Source organism: Marmota marmota, unplaced genomic scaffold, assembly GCF_001458135.2.
Source record: "Marmota marmota marmota unplaced genomic scaffold, marMar, whole genome shotgun sequence".
Lineage (NCBI taxonomy): Eukaryota > Metazoa > Chordata > Mammalia > Rodentia > Sciuridae > Marmota > Marmota marmota.
In genome coordinates, this window is record NW_026000222.1 from 10961290 (window position 1) to 10976942 (window position 15653).

Below are 15653 nucleotides of genomic sequence, written 5' to 3' on the forward strand. Positions count from 1 at the left end.
CATGCTAGTTCTGATCTCTTCTTCCTGGCCCAGACTGTGCTCTAGTCTGTTCTCTTCTTTCCCTGCTGCAGCAGAAATATTTTTCTCTACTGGCCATTCCTGTGAATCGATAACATAATCCACAATTTCTAACATCTTAACAAAATCTCTTGAACCCCTCTCTCTTCTGTTACTCATCCATTCCTGTTAAGACAATTCTTTCTCAGGTTTCTAATGGTTTTGCCTCTTTACAAATATAGGCACTAGTGGAGCCTGATGGCACATGCCTGTAATCCCAGTGGCTCGGGAGGCTGAGGCAGGAGGATCACAAGTTCAAAGCCAGCCTCAGCAACTTAGTGAGGCCCTAAGCATCTCAGTGAGACCCTGTCTCTAAATAAAATACAAAAAAGGATTGGGGATGTGGTTCAGTGGTTGAGTGCCCCTAGGTTCAATCCCTAGTACAAAAACAAAAGAATGTAAGCACTAAAGACCTTTGTTCCAGACCATCTTTCAGGATGTGTGAAAAGTGAATAGTCTTACAAGACATAAAGTTCTCTCTCCAGAGGAGAGAGCAGGTTTCACATCCAGCATAGTAAAGATGTCTCTCTTTGGAGCAAAGTTGGGTTGATTTTCTTGCAACCCCTAGTGTAAGATTCAGGTTCCCTAAACTCCAGGTTCCTCTAACAACCCAACATATGTGTAGGCATCACATGTCCTGTACTGCGTCATCCTCTGTAAACTAAGGTAAGAAAATGATGCCCTGGCTACTGTTACTGCTGAGTGGTAACTATCTCAGGCCAAGACATCTTTCATAAGGAATGTGGGCTAGCTCATTTTCCTGCCATCATCAATAAGCTGATGAGTTCCCGAGGGCACAAAGAAAGGACTTCTATGTCCAGGCCCCGCAACCCCACACATACGTATTTCTAGATCTTTATTTTATAAAAACTGGAATACTCTCATATTCTCTTTCAACATGGAAAAGTTTGATCCTACATTTTTTTCCAAAGGAATACCACACAGCCATGATATATTTTTACCACAATTTATTCAATCATTCCTTTATGATGGTCATTCATTTTTTTTATTTTTTGGTCCTTACCAAAAATACAATATACATTGATAAACATAAAATCTCCAATACTGGCACTTTTTTTTCCCCTTAGAAATAGATTCTCAGGAGTGAGATTCCTGGGTTAAAGTGTGTATGTATCATTAATGTTAAAAGACAGTCACAATGTTTTCCAAGGAGGCCGTCACGATTTACATTTCTAACAGCAGTGTATGAAATTAACTTTTCCCCTGCTTCCTTGTATTAGAAAGATCACAACTTTGAAATACAAAGACGTACTGGGCTATGGATGTCATGATATATTTGCCCAGAAAGTCATTCATTTTCATATGTAGTCCCAACACATCAATTATCTTAAAAAATAATAGTTTGGTTGCCATTTATAATTCTAATACATGATTTGTGGTGGATAGGGAAAGGCTGTACTTGTCAATATGAAATCAAGCCTAAAATGGCACATCTTTCATTTATACAAAAAGATAACTTTTAAAATGTTAATCAACAAACAATATATGGGGAGATCACTGCAAAGTCTAACTTAAAGTGTTTGTGAACACTGAAAGGAAGTAATAACTTATGCTAGGTCAGGTTGTAAAGGGAAATGTTTTAGGTTGAGTGTGAAACTCGAAGTAGAAATGCCTCTTTAAAACAAAAGAATACTGCAATTACTTCATTTCTAAAGTGGATTATGCACATGGAAATTTTAAGAAGCAATGAAATAGACAATTCTTTTCTTAAAATAAATTATTTTTTTCTCTAAAGTCTTTGAAATGTGACTAACGTTTATGAGCTACATAAACATCCTATCATTTTTTTTTTTGCAAGACAATTCATAAAATATCGAGAAACGGGGAAACACACAAAAATACAGGTGGTTTCTGGGTTACACAACATTCTGGTAATAGACATGCATTTGTATGTAAATACCCCACAGAAAAATAACAAGTGCATGATGGATAATATTCTCTTTACATGGTACAATTTCATTCTGTGTATATACCAAGTAACATAATTCACATCTGTCTCCTTTTACTTTCTAGATATCCTCTTAATTATCTCACATTTGCAGATTTTAATAAATACTTCTAAAAAATCTTCAAACCCAAAAGTGGGTTAAGACTCCCGAACAGTCATCTGTTGAGGAGGCAGTTCAATAAAAATGGTCACACGACTTACATCGGCAAGCAGTAGGCAAAAACACAGGCTACGTGCTACTTTAAAATCTGTTAATATTTCATTTGGAATGCATACTAGGTTGGAAAGATACCGACACACATGATGTTTAGTATGGAAAATCTTGTGCTCTAATTATCATAGAGGTCAAGAATTTCAAACTCCCAGTGACCCTTAAATTCACATGTGCAGATTAAAAACGTGTTCTGTGGCATACTCACATATAAATTCCTAGGGTATAATCTCTATATGCTTTTTGCTGCTACCCAGAGTATTCAATTCATTAAATTTTTTTTAAAAATATTTTTATTAGTTGTTGATGAATCTTTATTTTATTTACTTATTTATTTATATGAGGTGCTGAGAAACGAACCCAGGGCCTCACACATGCTAGGCAAGAGCTCTACCACTGAGCCACAACCCCAGCAATTCATTAATTTTTAAAAGCTCATTGTAATACAGTTGGGTATGTCTATCTACAATTTGATATATTCTGATATGTATACTTTACCTGGGTATTATACCCAATTCCTAGTATAATATTCTTCTTAAGGGCTCCTGTATTTTACACATTTTTGAGTTGAGAAATTTTATCTCAACATGAATTCTTCATGAGGTTTCTATCCATTGCAAGGATTTTGGTATACAGTTTTCCACAATACAACTTGGTTGCAGTCTCAGGGTCTATCTCCTATGTGTACTCTCTGATGAACACTCAGTCGGGACTTCCTGCTGAAGGCCTTTCCACACTCAGAACACTCATATGGTTTCTCTCCTGTATGGATTCTCAGATGTAACCTAAGAGTTGACCTCTGGCTGAATGTTTTGCCACATTCAGTACATTCATAGGGCTTCTCTCCTGTGTGAGTTCTCATGTGTATGATGAGTTGTGAGTTCTGGATAAAAGATTTGCCGCATTCACTGCACTCATAGCGTTTCTCCCCTGTGTGAATTTTCTGATGTATGATGAGGTTCGATTTCTTAAAGAAGGTTTTTGCACATTCATTACACTCATAGGGTCGCTCTCCTGTATGAATTCTCTGGTGTGTAGTGAGTTCAAACTTCTGAGCAAATGTCTTTCCACATTCGCTGCATTCATAGGGCTTCTTCTCCATATGTGCTCTCTGGTGTACAATGAGGTTTGACTGGTGAGTGAAAGCTTTTCCACACTCGGGACATTCAAAGGGTTTCTCCCCAGTATGAATTCTCTGATGTTTGATGAGGTTTGCCTTATGGGAGAAGGTTTTCTTACATACATTACATTCATAGGGTTTTTCTCCAGTGTGTATTCTCTTGTGACTAATGAGCAGTGACTTAAAGGAGAAAGCCTTGTCACAGTAATTACAAAGAAAAGGCTGAACCAGGTTTTTAATTTTCTGATGTTTAAAAATGACTTCTTTATGGCTGATGGCTTTTCCACTTTTACTATAATCAGAGTAATCTACTCCAGGGTGAGTTTTCTCTTGCTTCAGATATAGGAGTGGTTTTCCAAAGCCATTGCATTCATCAGCTTGCTTTCTTGCATAGCTTCTATTAAGTAAATCTGAATTATGTTTCAAAGTCTTTTCATATAAGTCATATTTATAGGGCACTTGTCTTAAAGAAACAAAGTCTGTATTCAGATTAAATGTTTTTCCGAAGAGATTATCTCTTTCTTCAACTGGAGTTTGGTTTTTGAGGATTATAAACTGCTTCACCTGCTCATCTGGGTTTCTGTGGTCCCTCTCCATTTGGTCATCAGCCTTCCACACTTCTAGGATCAAACAGAATGAAATGCACTTTATCAATCCTTTATATAGAAAGTCACAGAAAGAGAAGTCTCTACAAATGTGTTATAGGGCTGATTCTTTGTTCCCAGTACTAAAAAAAAGAAAAAAAAATCCCAGTGCAAACTTTTCCTCTCTTAAATCTTGAAAGGAAAAGACACATAAAACTTGTGCACACCAAAAAGTGTGAATTAACAATGGACACGGGCTGGGGTTGTGGCTCAGTGGTGGAGTGCTTGCCTGGCTTGTGTGAGGCCCTGGGTTCGATTCTCAGCACCGCATATAAATAAATAAAATAAAGATTTGCCAACGACTAAAAAAATATTTAAAAAACAAACAAACAAAAAAACAATGGACATAAGTAGCATTGGCAGATGACAAAATAACCTTAAAGTAAACAGAGAAATTGAAATAAAAACAAAGATCAGCAACCAGGGCATAAATAGTATGGAAAAGCTGGCAATTTCAGGAATAAAGGAGATTCACGGTGTCCTCAACAACACTGAATAGTTAACAGAGACCAAGAAAATAAGTAGATGAAGATGTTAAGTGGTGGTACCAGACAGATGAGGTTAGTAACTGACACTTTAGATTACTATGGTAAGATCAGTACTGGTCTGCATGCTTTTTGGCTTTCGTCCTCCTCCTCCTACTCTGCTCCTATAAACCAAAATAACCTCTTGAAATCAGCATTTCTCATAGTTTGCAGAAACAATCCTATTTTAGAACTCTGTCTTTTTGCAAATGGATGGCAAGATCCAGAAATTCATTCTGTTGGAAATAGAAAATAAACCCAGATCCTTGCAACAGAGTCACTCACACTCGTTGCTGTTGCTGGGTCTACTGCTGTTTGTACTGAAGTTGTTGGAGAATGACCGTTTTTACCCCTACAGTATTTTTCTCCTTTTAAGATTGCCCTCCTTTAATTTGAATATTAAAGATTGCCCAGACTTGACTTAGGCCCTTAATAACCTTTACTTTTATCTTGTGTATTAGTGGTTATTCCTAACTCACTTGTGATTCTGCAACCATTTCATCCAAGATAACGAAGTCTTGTAATGAAAAATTTATCTTCTTTAAGGCTATGACACCAATTCCCATGAGCTAAAATATAGAAGTCACCATTCTGACTGGCAGACTGATAATCAGTTGCTCTTGCATTGGCATTCTAACACCAAAAGTATCTAAAAAAATGGGGGTGGGGTTTAAGCAGGTACCCCCCCCCCAAAAAAAAAAACACAACTTGAGTTAATCCGAGACAATAAGCCATCACCTACAGGACAGATAGTACTAGAAGTCACCTTTATATCCTAATACTGACCCCAACTGAATAAAAGGGGCAACTATAAAATTATAGACATTTCAGTTAAAACCCAGGACTATTTTAAGACTGGTGAAACTGGCCTGCTTAATGTTTAACCCAAATCCTGGAGACTGAAGTCAAGGAAGTAAAAGGATAAGGAAAAAATAGCCAACATTTTGGCCCTTGCCCTCTTGAGCCACCCAAAACTAGGGGAACAATGGGCCATACAACTCCCTTGAGTCAAATGACCTCCCAATCAGGGGGATCAAGAGGACCCTAGAAAACGGGAAGCCAACTTGTGCACAATCTGCAAAGAGGAAGGTCATCACTGGAGAGGGACATGTCCCTGATGCTTCCAAGAGAAGTCAAATGTGGTCAGCAAGACCCTGACCCATCCTGGCAGATGGCACAACTAATGGTAGAATAAAAGTTAAAGGAGCCAAGAGGCTTCCCATGAGTTCCCAAGAGTGATCCCTAATAAATCTCAGCTGACTCTAACAGTAGACAGAAAAAAGGTCAGTTTTGACCAACTTGGTCTTAAATACCTGGCAGAATAATATAACCAGAATACAGCCATACATGGACATTTAGAATATAAAACAATGGTTCTTTTACTTTAGATTTACATCTGTGTCAGTCCTCCTGTGTCAGTAAGTAAAACTGGGAGGCTATAAAGGAAGGGTTTTTATACAGGAGTGCCTGAGAAATATCACAAAAAGCACTGTCAATTTGAAACATCTGTGCTTTTCTTTTTTTTCTAGTATGATTATTATGAACTGCTGCTCAGATTCCCCTTTTGGAGTTTGCAATTCATCACTTCCAGCCTGGTGGCTTGATTTTCATCAAGACCTAGAAAGAAGACAAGCTTCAACCAAGCTGGAAAGGACCTTACCAAGTGCTCCTAATCACCATGGCTATCAGAACTGCTAAAAGGGGGAGAACTCATTACCATAGGTCATTTCCACCTCAGAGAGTTAAAATATCTAGGATGGATGGCAATGCCAAAGGGTATAAAAATGAAAATAAGACCAAAAGGTATATAAAGAAAAAGAGGGACTTGTGAGAAATAGAAAGTTTGGTCGTCCATTTTTAGAATATAGTATTTAGCCTTAATTGGGATATAAAGATCCAATTGTAGCCATTTTTAACTAGAGCTCTTCCCTTTGTCTGCCCCAATTTCAAAATTAGCTAATCATAAATTATAACCCTGAGCTGCTCCTATCAGAGCAAGGGGGAACACTGTGTTAGGGATAAAAGCAGGTCAACTGCTAGCCAGGTTTGGTGGCACACTCTTATGACAGAAGTAACATTTGCCTTGCTGACCCACTTTTGAGTACGTTTGATTTCTTGTGGCAGCTCAATATTTCTAAAAAGGCTGACATTAAAATAGCTTAGTCTTATGGGGTTAACAGACATACCAGAAAATCAGGAGTTAAAAGATGAACCTTATAACTATAAAATTAATAAGGCACATCAAGAGATGAGAAGTTGAAGAATCAGCTTGGAGTCAGTAGAAATACCAAGAAGTTACAAGCCAGACAAGATAAGGTCACTAAAATCAAACCCACTGAATCAGGATGATAGTTTGCTCTGATCTAAAAAGATTATTAGGGACTTTCCCAGATAAGAACAAATCCAGGTGGTGAGGGACAAACACATGCATATAATAGTTGTAAAGTAGCCTGCAGAATTACCTTATTAGCATAGAATAAAACACCCTTAAGCTGGCAATGAGACAGTCTCATCAAGAGGCATGAAGAGCTCAGACTAAACTAAAACCCCACCACTACATGTGATGGCACCAAAAGACTGGGCCACAGCCTACCCTGAAGATGCCATAAAAGCTGTACACCTTTGTCTTCTGTTTGAGCCAGCCTGACACACTGTCAGGCTGTCTCCCTTCTTGCTCAAGCAGAAGTTCCAATAAAGCCTTGCCTGTGTGTTTACCATCTTTTGACTGGCTCTCATTTCTACAAAGTTGAAAGTTCCCTATCTGATATAAACGCCACATAATTATTCAGAAACTCAATGCTACTAGGCAAACAGTGAGATACATCTGAAAGCTGTTCTTACCCACTGAAAGTAAGTTGCTATAATTCTCCAGCATCACATCCATGTATAGAATCCTCTGAGAGGGGTCCAGTTGCTCCCATTCCTCCTGGGTGAAGTCCACAGTCACATCCGTGAATGAAACTGATCCCTGAAATTGTATATTAATCTGAAATGATCATGTTTTGGTGATGTGGAAAGGATATATGAAAACTTATTCTTACCATGTTGTAAGTTACCCACCATGAAAATTTACAAATAATACCTATGGTACATCTTGTTTACTATATTTTTGACTCCAAAAATATGTGGTTAAGATCCCTATATCTTTGGCACTATCATATTTGATAGATATCTAACAACAAAATCTGATTCTGCTGTTAAGATATATACAGGGAGCCGGGCGCAGTGGTACACGCCTGTAATCCCAGTGGTTCAGGAGGCTGAGGCAGGAGGACTGTGAGTTCAAAGCCAGCCTCACCAACTCTGGAACACCCCGTCTCTATAAAAAAAAAAAAAAAGAGCTGGGGATGTGGCTTACAGTGGTTAAACACCCCTGGGTTCAATCCCAGGTACCAAAAAATCTCTCTCTCTCAGTATATGACGTTACCAGGGTAGTGACGAAACTCACACAAACATTAATTTTGTAGTAGCAAATTATTAAAAAGTTTTGAATATTGAAAAAAAACAGGAGGATTTCTAGTATTGAAACAAATTGTCAGCTTCAAGTAAGGATCTCCCGACCCCCTTCAAGCCATAAAATTTTTTTTTTGTACTGGGAATCAAACACGGGGGCACTTTACCACTGAGTTATACTTTGGCCCTTTTTATTTTTTCTTTTGAGATAGGGTCTCATGAAGATGCCCAGGCTGATCTGTGATCCTCCTGCTTCAACCTCCCGAGTTGCTGGGATTATAGACATGTGCCACAACATTTAGCTTTGTAGCCTGATTTAATAGCCAATTAGATACAGTTGAAAAGATGGTTAGCAAACTGGAAAATATCAGTAAAAAATATCCAGACTGAAATAAATACAAAAGGATCAAAGGATGGAAAATACATTAAAAAGCCTAAAAGACACATAAGTTAAAGGGCCTAACATAGTTGCTCTTGGAATTCTATTTTAAGAGGTAAAATATTTGAAGAGACAATGGCTGAGAATTTTCCAAAACCATTCACAGCAGGCCACAGTTTCAAAAAACACCACTAATCCCAAGTAAAGTACAAGAAACCCTACTTTTGAGCACATCATAAAACTGCCAAAAACCCTAGAAGAAAAAAAAAAAGTATTACCTTCAAAGGCACGATAAAACTGATGGATTATTTTTCAAAAGAAATAATGGAAGCCAAATGATGGAATATCTTCAAAGTGCTGAAAATATTTATAATGACAAGCAAACATTTTCTAGAAAGGGTCTAGTAAATATTTTAGATTTTTGCAGGCTATGTGTAGATCTGCTTAAACGAATCAATTCCACCATCCTACCACAAAAGCAGAGACAAGATATAAGCAAATGGTGTAGGTATGTTTCAATAAAACTTCATTTATGGACACTTTGCATCTGAATTTCATATCAGTTTCAAAGAACAAAATGCTATTCATTTAATTTTATTCCCAATCATTAGAAATGTAAAAACCAGCCTTGGCTTGTGGGTTATACAGGACCAGGCAGCAGGCCATTTGGACAATGGGTTTGACAGCCCTTGCTCTGAAATGATGACTGGAACATAATAAGTGTGTTAGGAGGTACTTACCCCAGGAGGGCGCGGTGGCGCACACCTATAATCCCAGCATCTTAGGAGGCTGAGGCAGGAGGATTGCAAGTTCAAGGTCAGTCTCAGCAACTTAGTGAGGCCTTAGGCAACTCAGCAAGACCCTATCTCTAAATAAAATACAAAATAGGTCCGGGGATGTGGCTCAGTGGTTGAGTGCCCCTGGGTTCAATTCCCGGTGCAAAAAAAAAAAAAAAAAATGATACTCCAGAAGAAGAAAACTAAACCTACCATGAGTCAATTTGATGCAAAAACAATAGCAAATCTGTAAAATATATTAAAATAAGCAAACATGGAATGGGAGAGGATGTTAAATAATAAGCTGTAACTCATTTTTGGATGCCAGCAACTTGGGAGTTGTGGCAAGAAGAAAATATGTTTGGGAAGAAAACAAATGCTGATTAAACTGTCTTTAAAATATGTATTTAAGCACGTTTTTATTACCTAGGGGCAGATTGCTTGGGGGAGCCTGGCCCAAATTCTTATCTGTACTTGGTTTGTTTTGTCTTGAACATATGCAGATGATTAACTGTCCCTCCTTTCACACCAGGCTGAATTGGATCAGATGAGAAGACACTTCATCTCACAGAAGGGTTCTGCTTTAATCTACTCCTAAGAGTTAGCCATTGAGCAGAAACAGGAAACAGAACATCCCACTCCAATTATATTCCTTTTGGACACTCAACACTTGATCTTCACTTTGACCTTGCCAGATGTACCAACTGCATTGATTTCTAGGTTTCCTTATGTTTCTCATGAACTGGAAGATTTTTGTCCAGTAGTAGCAAATTTCTAGACATGGCTAGACTTGTGGTACTAGGTTTGCTTTGAAAGCACTGCCACATTGCTTCCAGTAGAGCTGTATCATTTTACACCACACCAGGAATACATAAGCTAATGCAGTGTGTGTGTGTGTGTGTGTGTGTGTGTGTGTTTGGTGCTGGGGATTGAATCCAAGAGTGTCTAACCACTGAGCCCCATCTCCAGTCCTTTTTATTGAGACAGGGTCTTGCCAGGTTGCTTAGGGCCTCTAAGTTGCTGAGGCTGGCCTTGAATTTTCGACCTCCTGCTTCAGCCTCCCGGGATTACATGATGGTGCGTGCCATCATGCCTACCTAAGCTAATGCAATCTGAAAAATAATTTAAAAACCCTTAAAGGGTTGGGGTTGTGGTTCAGTGGTAGAGTGCCTGCCTAGCATGCGTGAGACACTGGGTTCAATTCTGAGCACTGCACATAAATAAATGAAAAAAAAAAAAAGTCCATCAGCATCTAAAAAAAAAGGGCTGGGGTTGTGGCTCAGCGGCAGAGCGCTTGCCTAGCACTTGAGAGACCCTGGGTTCAATCCTTAGCACCACATAAAAATAAATAAATTAAATAAAGGTATTGTGTCCAACTACAACTAATAAATAAGTATTAAAAAAAAAAGCAAAAAACAAAAAAAACCCAAAATTTAAGTCTTGGGGAAGGGCACACAGGTGCATGAAAGGACATCTTTTAGATCTTACATATCTGAAAGAAAAAAAAAAACTTCCACCAATCAAAATTTTGATTAGGCAAACAAAGGCAATATTAATTCTAGTTACAATTTTTCAAAATTCAATTTTTTTTTTTGAGAATTTCAATATTTATTTTTCAGTTTTCGGCAGACACAACATCTTTGTTTGTATGTGGTGCTGAGGATCGAACCTGGGCCGCATGCATGCCAGGCGAGTGCGCTACTGCTTGAGCCACATCCCCAGCCCCTAAAATTCAATTTTATACTGATTAGGGATACACAAATAAGTGGCAAAATCTTTTTTTTTTTTTTAATTTTTTAAATGTCGATGGACATTTATTTATTTATTTATATGCAGTGCTGAGAATTGAACCCAGTGCACACCTGCTAGGCAAGCGCTCTACCACTGAGCCACAGTCCCAGGTCAAGTGGCAAAATCTTTAAGAAAAGCAAAGGAATGATTAACAAAAATGTTGAGAAAATGGCTATCTACCAGGAGGATCTATGGAATGTATCATAAAGTACAGATAACGTGGGCTGGAGTTGTGGCTCTGCGGTAGAGCACTTGCCTACCATGTGTTAGGCACTGCATTTCAATTCTCAGCACCACATAAACATGAATAAACAAAATAATGGTATTTTGTCCATTAAGATCACAAGTTCAAGTCCAGACACAGAAACTAGCAAGGCCTTCAGGAATTTAGTAAGACCCTGTCTCAAAATAAAAAATGAAAAGAGCTGGGGATATAGCTCAGCGATAAAGTGCCCCTGGGTTTAATCCCTAGTACTTAAAAAAAATTGTTATTTCATTTTATTATATTGCTTTGAACATATTTTACATTCCAGGATTTTAAAAATCAGGGGAAAAAAAGAATGAAGTTTTCTTTGCTCTAATATGGAAAGACTTCAAAATAATTTTTTTTTTTTTTTGGTACCAGAGAATGAACCCAGTGTGCTTAACCACTGAACTATACCCCAAGCCCTTTTTCATATTTTAATAAGAGATAGGGTCTCACTGAGTTGATTAGGGGCTCCCTAAGTTGCTGAGGCTGGCTTGTGATCTTCCTGCCTCAGCCTCTAGAGCCACTGAGATTACAGTTGTGCACTACTATGCCTGGCAAAAGATATGTCATTCAATGATTTAAAAGAGAGAGAGAGAGAGAGAATGAAAAAAATAAACCAGACTGGGAGAAAATCTTCAAAATCATATCTGATAAAATACCTAAAATAAATAAATAACTTTTCTTTTTTTTTTAAAGCAGTACTCAGAATTGAACTCAGGGCCTCACACATGCTAGGCAAGTGCTCTACCACTGAGGAACATTCCCAGGCCCTAAAAATAACTCTTAAAACTAAACAAAACAAACAATCTAATTTTTAAAAAAAATAGACAGCAGATCTGAACAAACACTTCAACAAAGAAGAAAAATAAATGGCAAATAAATACGTGAAAAGATGCTCAACATTATACATCATTAGAGAATTGTAAATTAAAACAAGATACCACTACACATCTATTAGAATGGCCCAAATCCAGAACACTGACGACATGAAATGCTTGTGAGGTATGGAGTAACAGGAACGCTCATTCATTGCTGGTGGGAATGCAAAATGGTAGGGCCACCTGGAAGACAGTTTGGCAGTTTCTTACAAAACTAATCATATGGTTATTAGTTTTCTTACTATATGGTCCAGCAATCACGTCCATGGTATTTACTCAAATGAATCAAAAACTTATGCTGACATAAAAACCTGCATATAATTGCCAAAACTTGGAAGAAACCAAGATGTCTTTCAATAGGTGAATGAATACATAAACTGATTCAATGTTATTTAGTGCTAAAAAGAAATGAACTATCAAGCCAGGGAAAAGTGGAGGAACCTTAAATGCATATTCAAGTAAAGGAAACAAATCTGAAAAGGTTACCTACTGTATGAGCACAACTATAAGGCATTTTGGAAATGGCAAAACTAGGGAGATATGACAATCAAGAGATGACTTTCGGCTGGGGCTTAAGGAGCGGGCAAGAGAAATAAACAGAGCACAGGGGACCTAGGGGTAGTGAAACTATTTGGTATGATATTATAATAATAGATACATGTCATTTTACATTTGCCAAAGCCCACAGGATGTATAACACAAAGAGTGAACCCTAATGTAAACTATGGACTTGAATTAAAGTATCAATATAGACCTATCAATTCTAACAAGTATACCACAGTAACTCAAGGTGTTAATTCGAATAACATTAAGAATGAAACACAAATAAACTGGGTGCAGTAGTACACACCTGTAATCCCAGCTACTTGGGAGGCTGAGGCAGGAGGATTGCAAGTTCAAAGCCAGCCTTGGTAACTTAGCAAAGCACTAAGCACTTTAGTGAGACCCTGTCTCAAAAAAATAAAAAATAAAAAAGGGCTGGGGATGTGGCTCAGTGTTTAAGTGCCCCTGGGTTCAATCCCTGATACCATAAAAACACCACTACCAACAACAATAAAACACACAGAACAGTCTGATTCACATGCTATGTTATCTTATATCTGTACCTCTATTTGTACTTGTGTAAATATGTACACATCAACTCTGGAAAGCTACTCAAGAAACTAATGGCAATGGTATCTGTGGGACATAGGGGAAAATTTTAAGAGTTCACTGGCATCATACTACTCTGGTTGGAAAAACAAAATATATGCCATAATACTCTGCACTTGCACTGAAGAATGCTATAAAGTAGCAACCGTGGACAAACTGATAATCTGATTAATTTTGATTGTTTCTGGGGATGCTATCCAAAACACTGTCTACATCAAAGTCCATAAAATTGGTTCAGACCTAATATAGAGGACACCAAGGGATTAGTATTCATAACCAATACAAGACATGTAACTCAGTTTGCTATTTGGCTGCTGGCATTGATCACTTATTCTTATCATGTTTTCCTTGAGTCTAACTCATTTATACTTTTCAGACATTTTCTGGATTCATATAAAATTCCACAAATGCAATGAAAAACAAGTAGGGAGTAACCAAACAACTCACCTGGGATTTGTTCATTTTCTGAAGTATTTGGGTAAAAGCTGCGAATTACAAAGGCAGAACTGGAATAGAATAAAAAGGAAGATATTGTTATTAAACATCTGACCTGCCTCAGCCTTCTTAAAATATCTTATTCAGAAATCCCTACATACCACCTGGGAAAATACCACCTTCTTTTTTTTTTAATTTTTAAAAAAATATTTATTTTTTTAGTTGTAGTTGGAAACAACACCTTTATTTTACTTATTTATTCTTATGTGATGCTGAGGATTGAACCCAGGATCTTGCACATGTGAGGCGAGTGCTCTACCGCTGAGCCACAACCCCAGGCCCCGAAAATACCACCTTCTAGGGATAGTCTCTTTGCCTCTTCAGATGGAGCAAAATGGATCACAAGGGCAACACCCACCTTCAATCACACATTAAGGGACCTAAAATGGCAAGACCAAGACAACCCACCATCAAGAGGCAAAGCCATCAATAGAACCCTTAACTTTAACTGAAATTACCAGAAAAGGAATTTAAGGCAACTATGATTCATACAGTAAAGGCCTAACTGGAAAAGACAGATGACATGAATGAAAAACTAGGGTATTTCAGCAGAGATGAAAACTGCAAGAAAAAAATTAAATGAAAATGCTAAGAAAAAAAAGCAAATTAATGGAGATGAAGGAATCTTTCAACAGGTTCATTAGCAGACTCAATAGAGTTAAGAGAAGTTTCAGTAACTTTGAAGTGAAGTGACATCACATAATAATGAATGTATCATATCACCAAGAAAATGTAATAATTTTAAATGTATCTGCACCTAAGAGCCATGCATGCAGCTCAGAAGGCTGAGGCAGAAGGACTGTCAGTTCAAAGCCAGCCTCAACAACTTAACAAGGTCCTAAGCAATTTAGTAAAACTCTGTCTCACAATAAAAAATAAAAAGGGCTGGGGATGTGGCTCAGTTGTAAAGTACCTCTGGGTTCAATCTCTGGTATATATATATATAAAGTAATGCATCTGTCAAAAGGAATTTAAAACACAGGAAGCAAAAATTGATGGGCTGGGGATGTGGCTCAGCGGTACAGCACTTGCCTAGCACATGGGAGGCCCTGGGTTTGATCCTCAGCACCACATAAAAATAAGTAAATAAAATAAAGGTATTCTGTCCAACTACAACTAAAAAAATAAATATTTTTTTTAAAAAAGAAGCAAAATTTTATAAAACTGAAATTTTAAAATAGGTTAATGCACAATTATAGTTAGATAACTCAATATTTTTCTCCCAGTAACAGAATAACAAAAACAAAAAGCATGTAATGTTACAGAAGAATTGAACCACATTATCAACCACCCTGGCCCATACATATTATCTACTTAAATAGACATAAAACATTCACCCAGAGACAGACTATAACAAATTTTAAAGAACTGAAATTTATATAAAACTTTTGTACAATCTCTAAATGGTGAAGGCTCCTGGGTGATATAAAAGGAGACAGCAGTAATTCCAGCCAGATGTAGTGCACGCCTGAAATTTCAATTACTCAGGAGGCTGAGGCAGTAGGATCTCAAATTCCAAGCCAGCCCGGGCAACTTAGCAAGACCCTGTCTCAAAGTAATAAAAAGGGCTGGGGGTGCAGCCCCTGGGTTCGATCTCCAGGAGCAAAAAAGAAAAATAATTTAAAAAGTAGAAATTAAAAACTCGTGCATGTCAAAAAACGACCAGTGCGCAAAGTCAAAATACAAATGAGAAAAACATCTGCTCTTACATCACATAGTACCGGCTGGCTGGGTGACTTTCGGTGAATCACTTCCCCTTCCCGAGCCTCGGCTGACACTGAGCCCTGCATAACGGAAGTCCCAGGGTGGACGTGAGGACCAGAGCCTCTGCCAAAACCCGGGCCGGGGGAACCCCGCCCGCCTGCTGCGCGCGCCGCAGGGGGCCGCAGGCGGGGCCAGGTGCGCCGGCCCCGCCCCTCGCCGCCCGCGCGCGCCCGCGGGCCTTCCGGACTCG

General features: G+C 38.1%; 1 protein-coding gene across 7 annotated transcripts in view; it reads right to left on the reverse strand.

The window, feature by feature from the left end:
• Positions 1 to 1010: 1010 nt before the first annotated feature.
• Positions 1011 to 15653, reverse strand: part of Zfp1 (ZFP1 zinc finger protein) — a 14940-nt gene continuing 297 nt past the window's right edge. Inside the window, exons 2-7 of one of the 7 annotated variants that reach the window (XR_007343550.1) lie at positions 15409 to 15483; positions 13652 to 13710; positions 12116 to 12235; positions 7367 to 7493; positions 2662 to 3977; positions 1011 to 2511 (exon numbers count right to left, since the gene is read on the reverse strand). Coding sequence is in view for 1 of the 7 variants with exons in the window: in XM_015496065.2 (XP_015351551.1) it covers positions 2902 to 3977; positions 7367 to 7493; positions 13652 to 13666 (1218 nt within the window). In the remaining 6 variants the exon portion in view is untranslated. Of the gene's footprint in view, positions 2512 to 2660; positions 3978 to 7366; positions 7494 to 8635; positions 9073 to 9097; positions 9146 to 12115; positions 12236 to 13651; positions 13711 to 15408; positions 15484 to 15653 lie in introns of those variants that run through there. The other 6 variants (XR_007343548.1, XR_007343551.1, XR_007343547.1 and 3 more) reach the window with 6 other exon arrangements.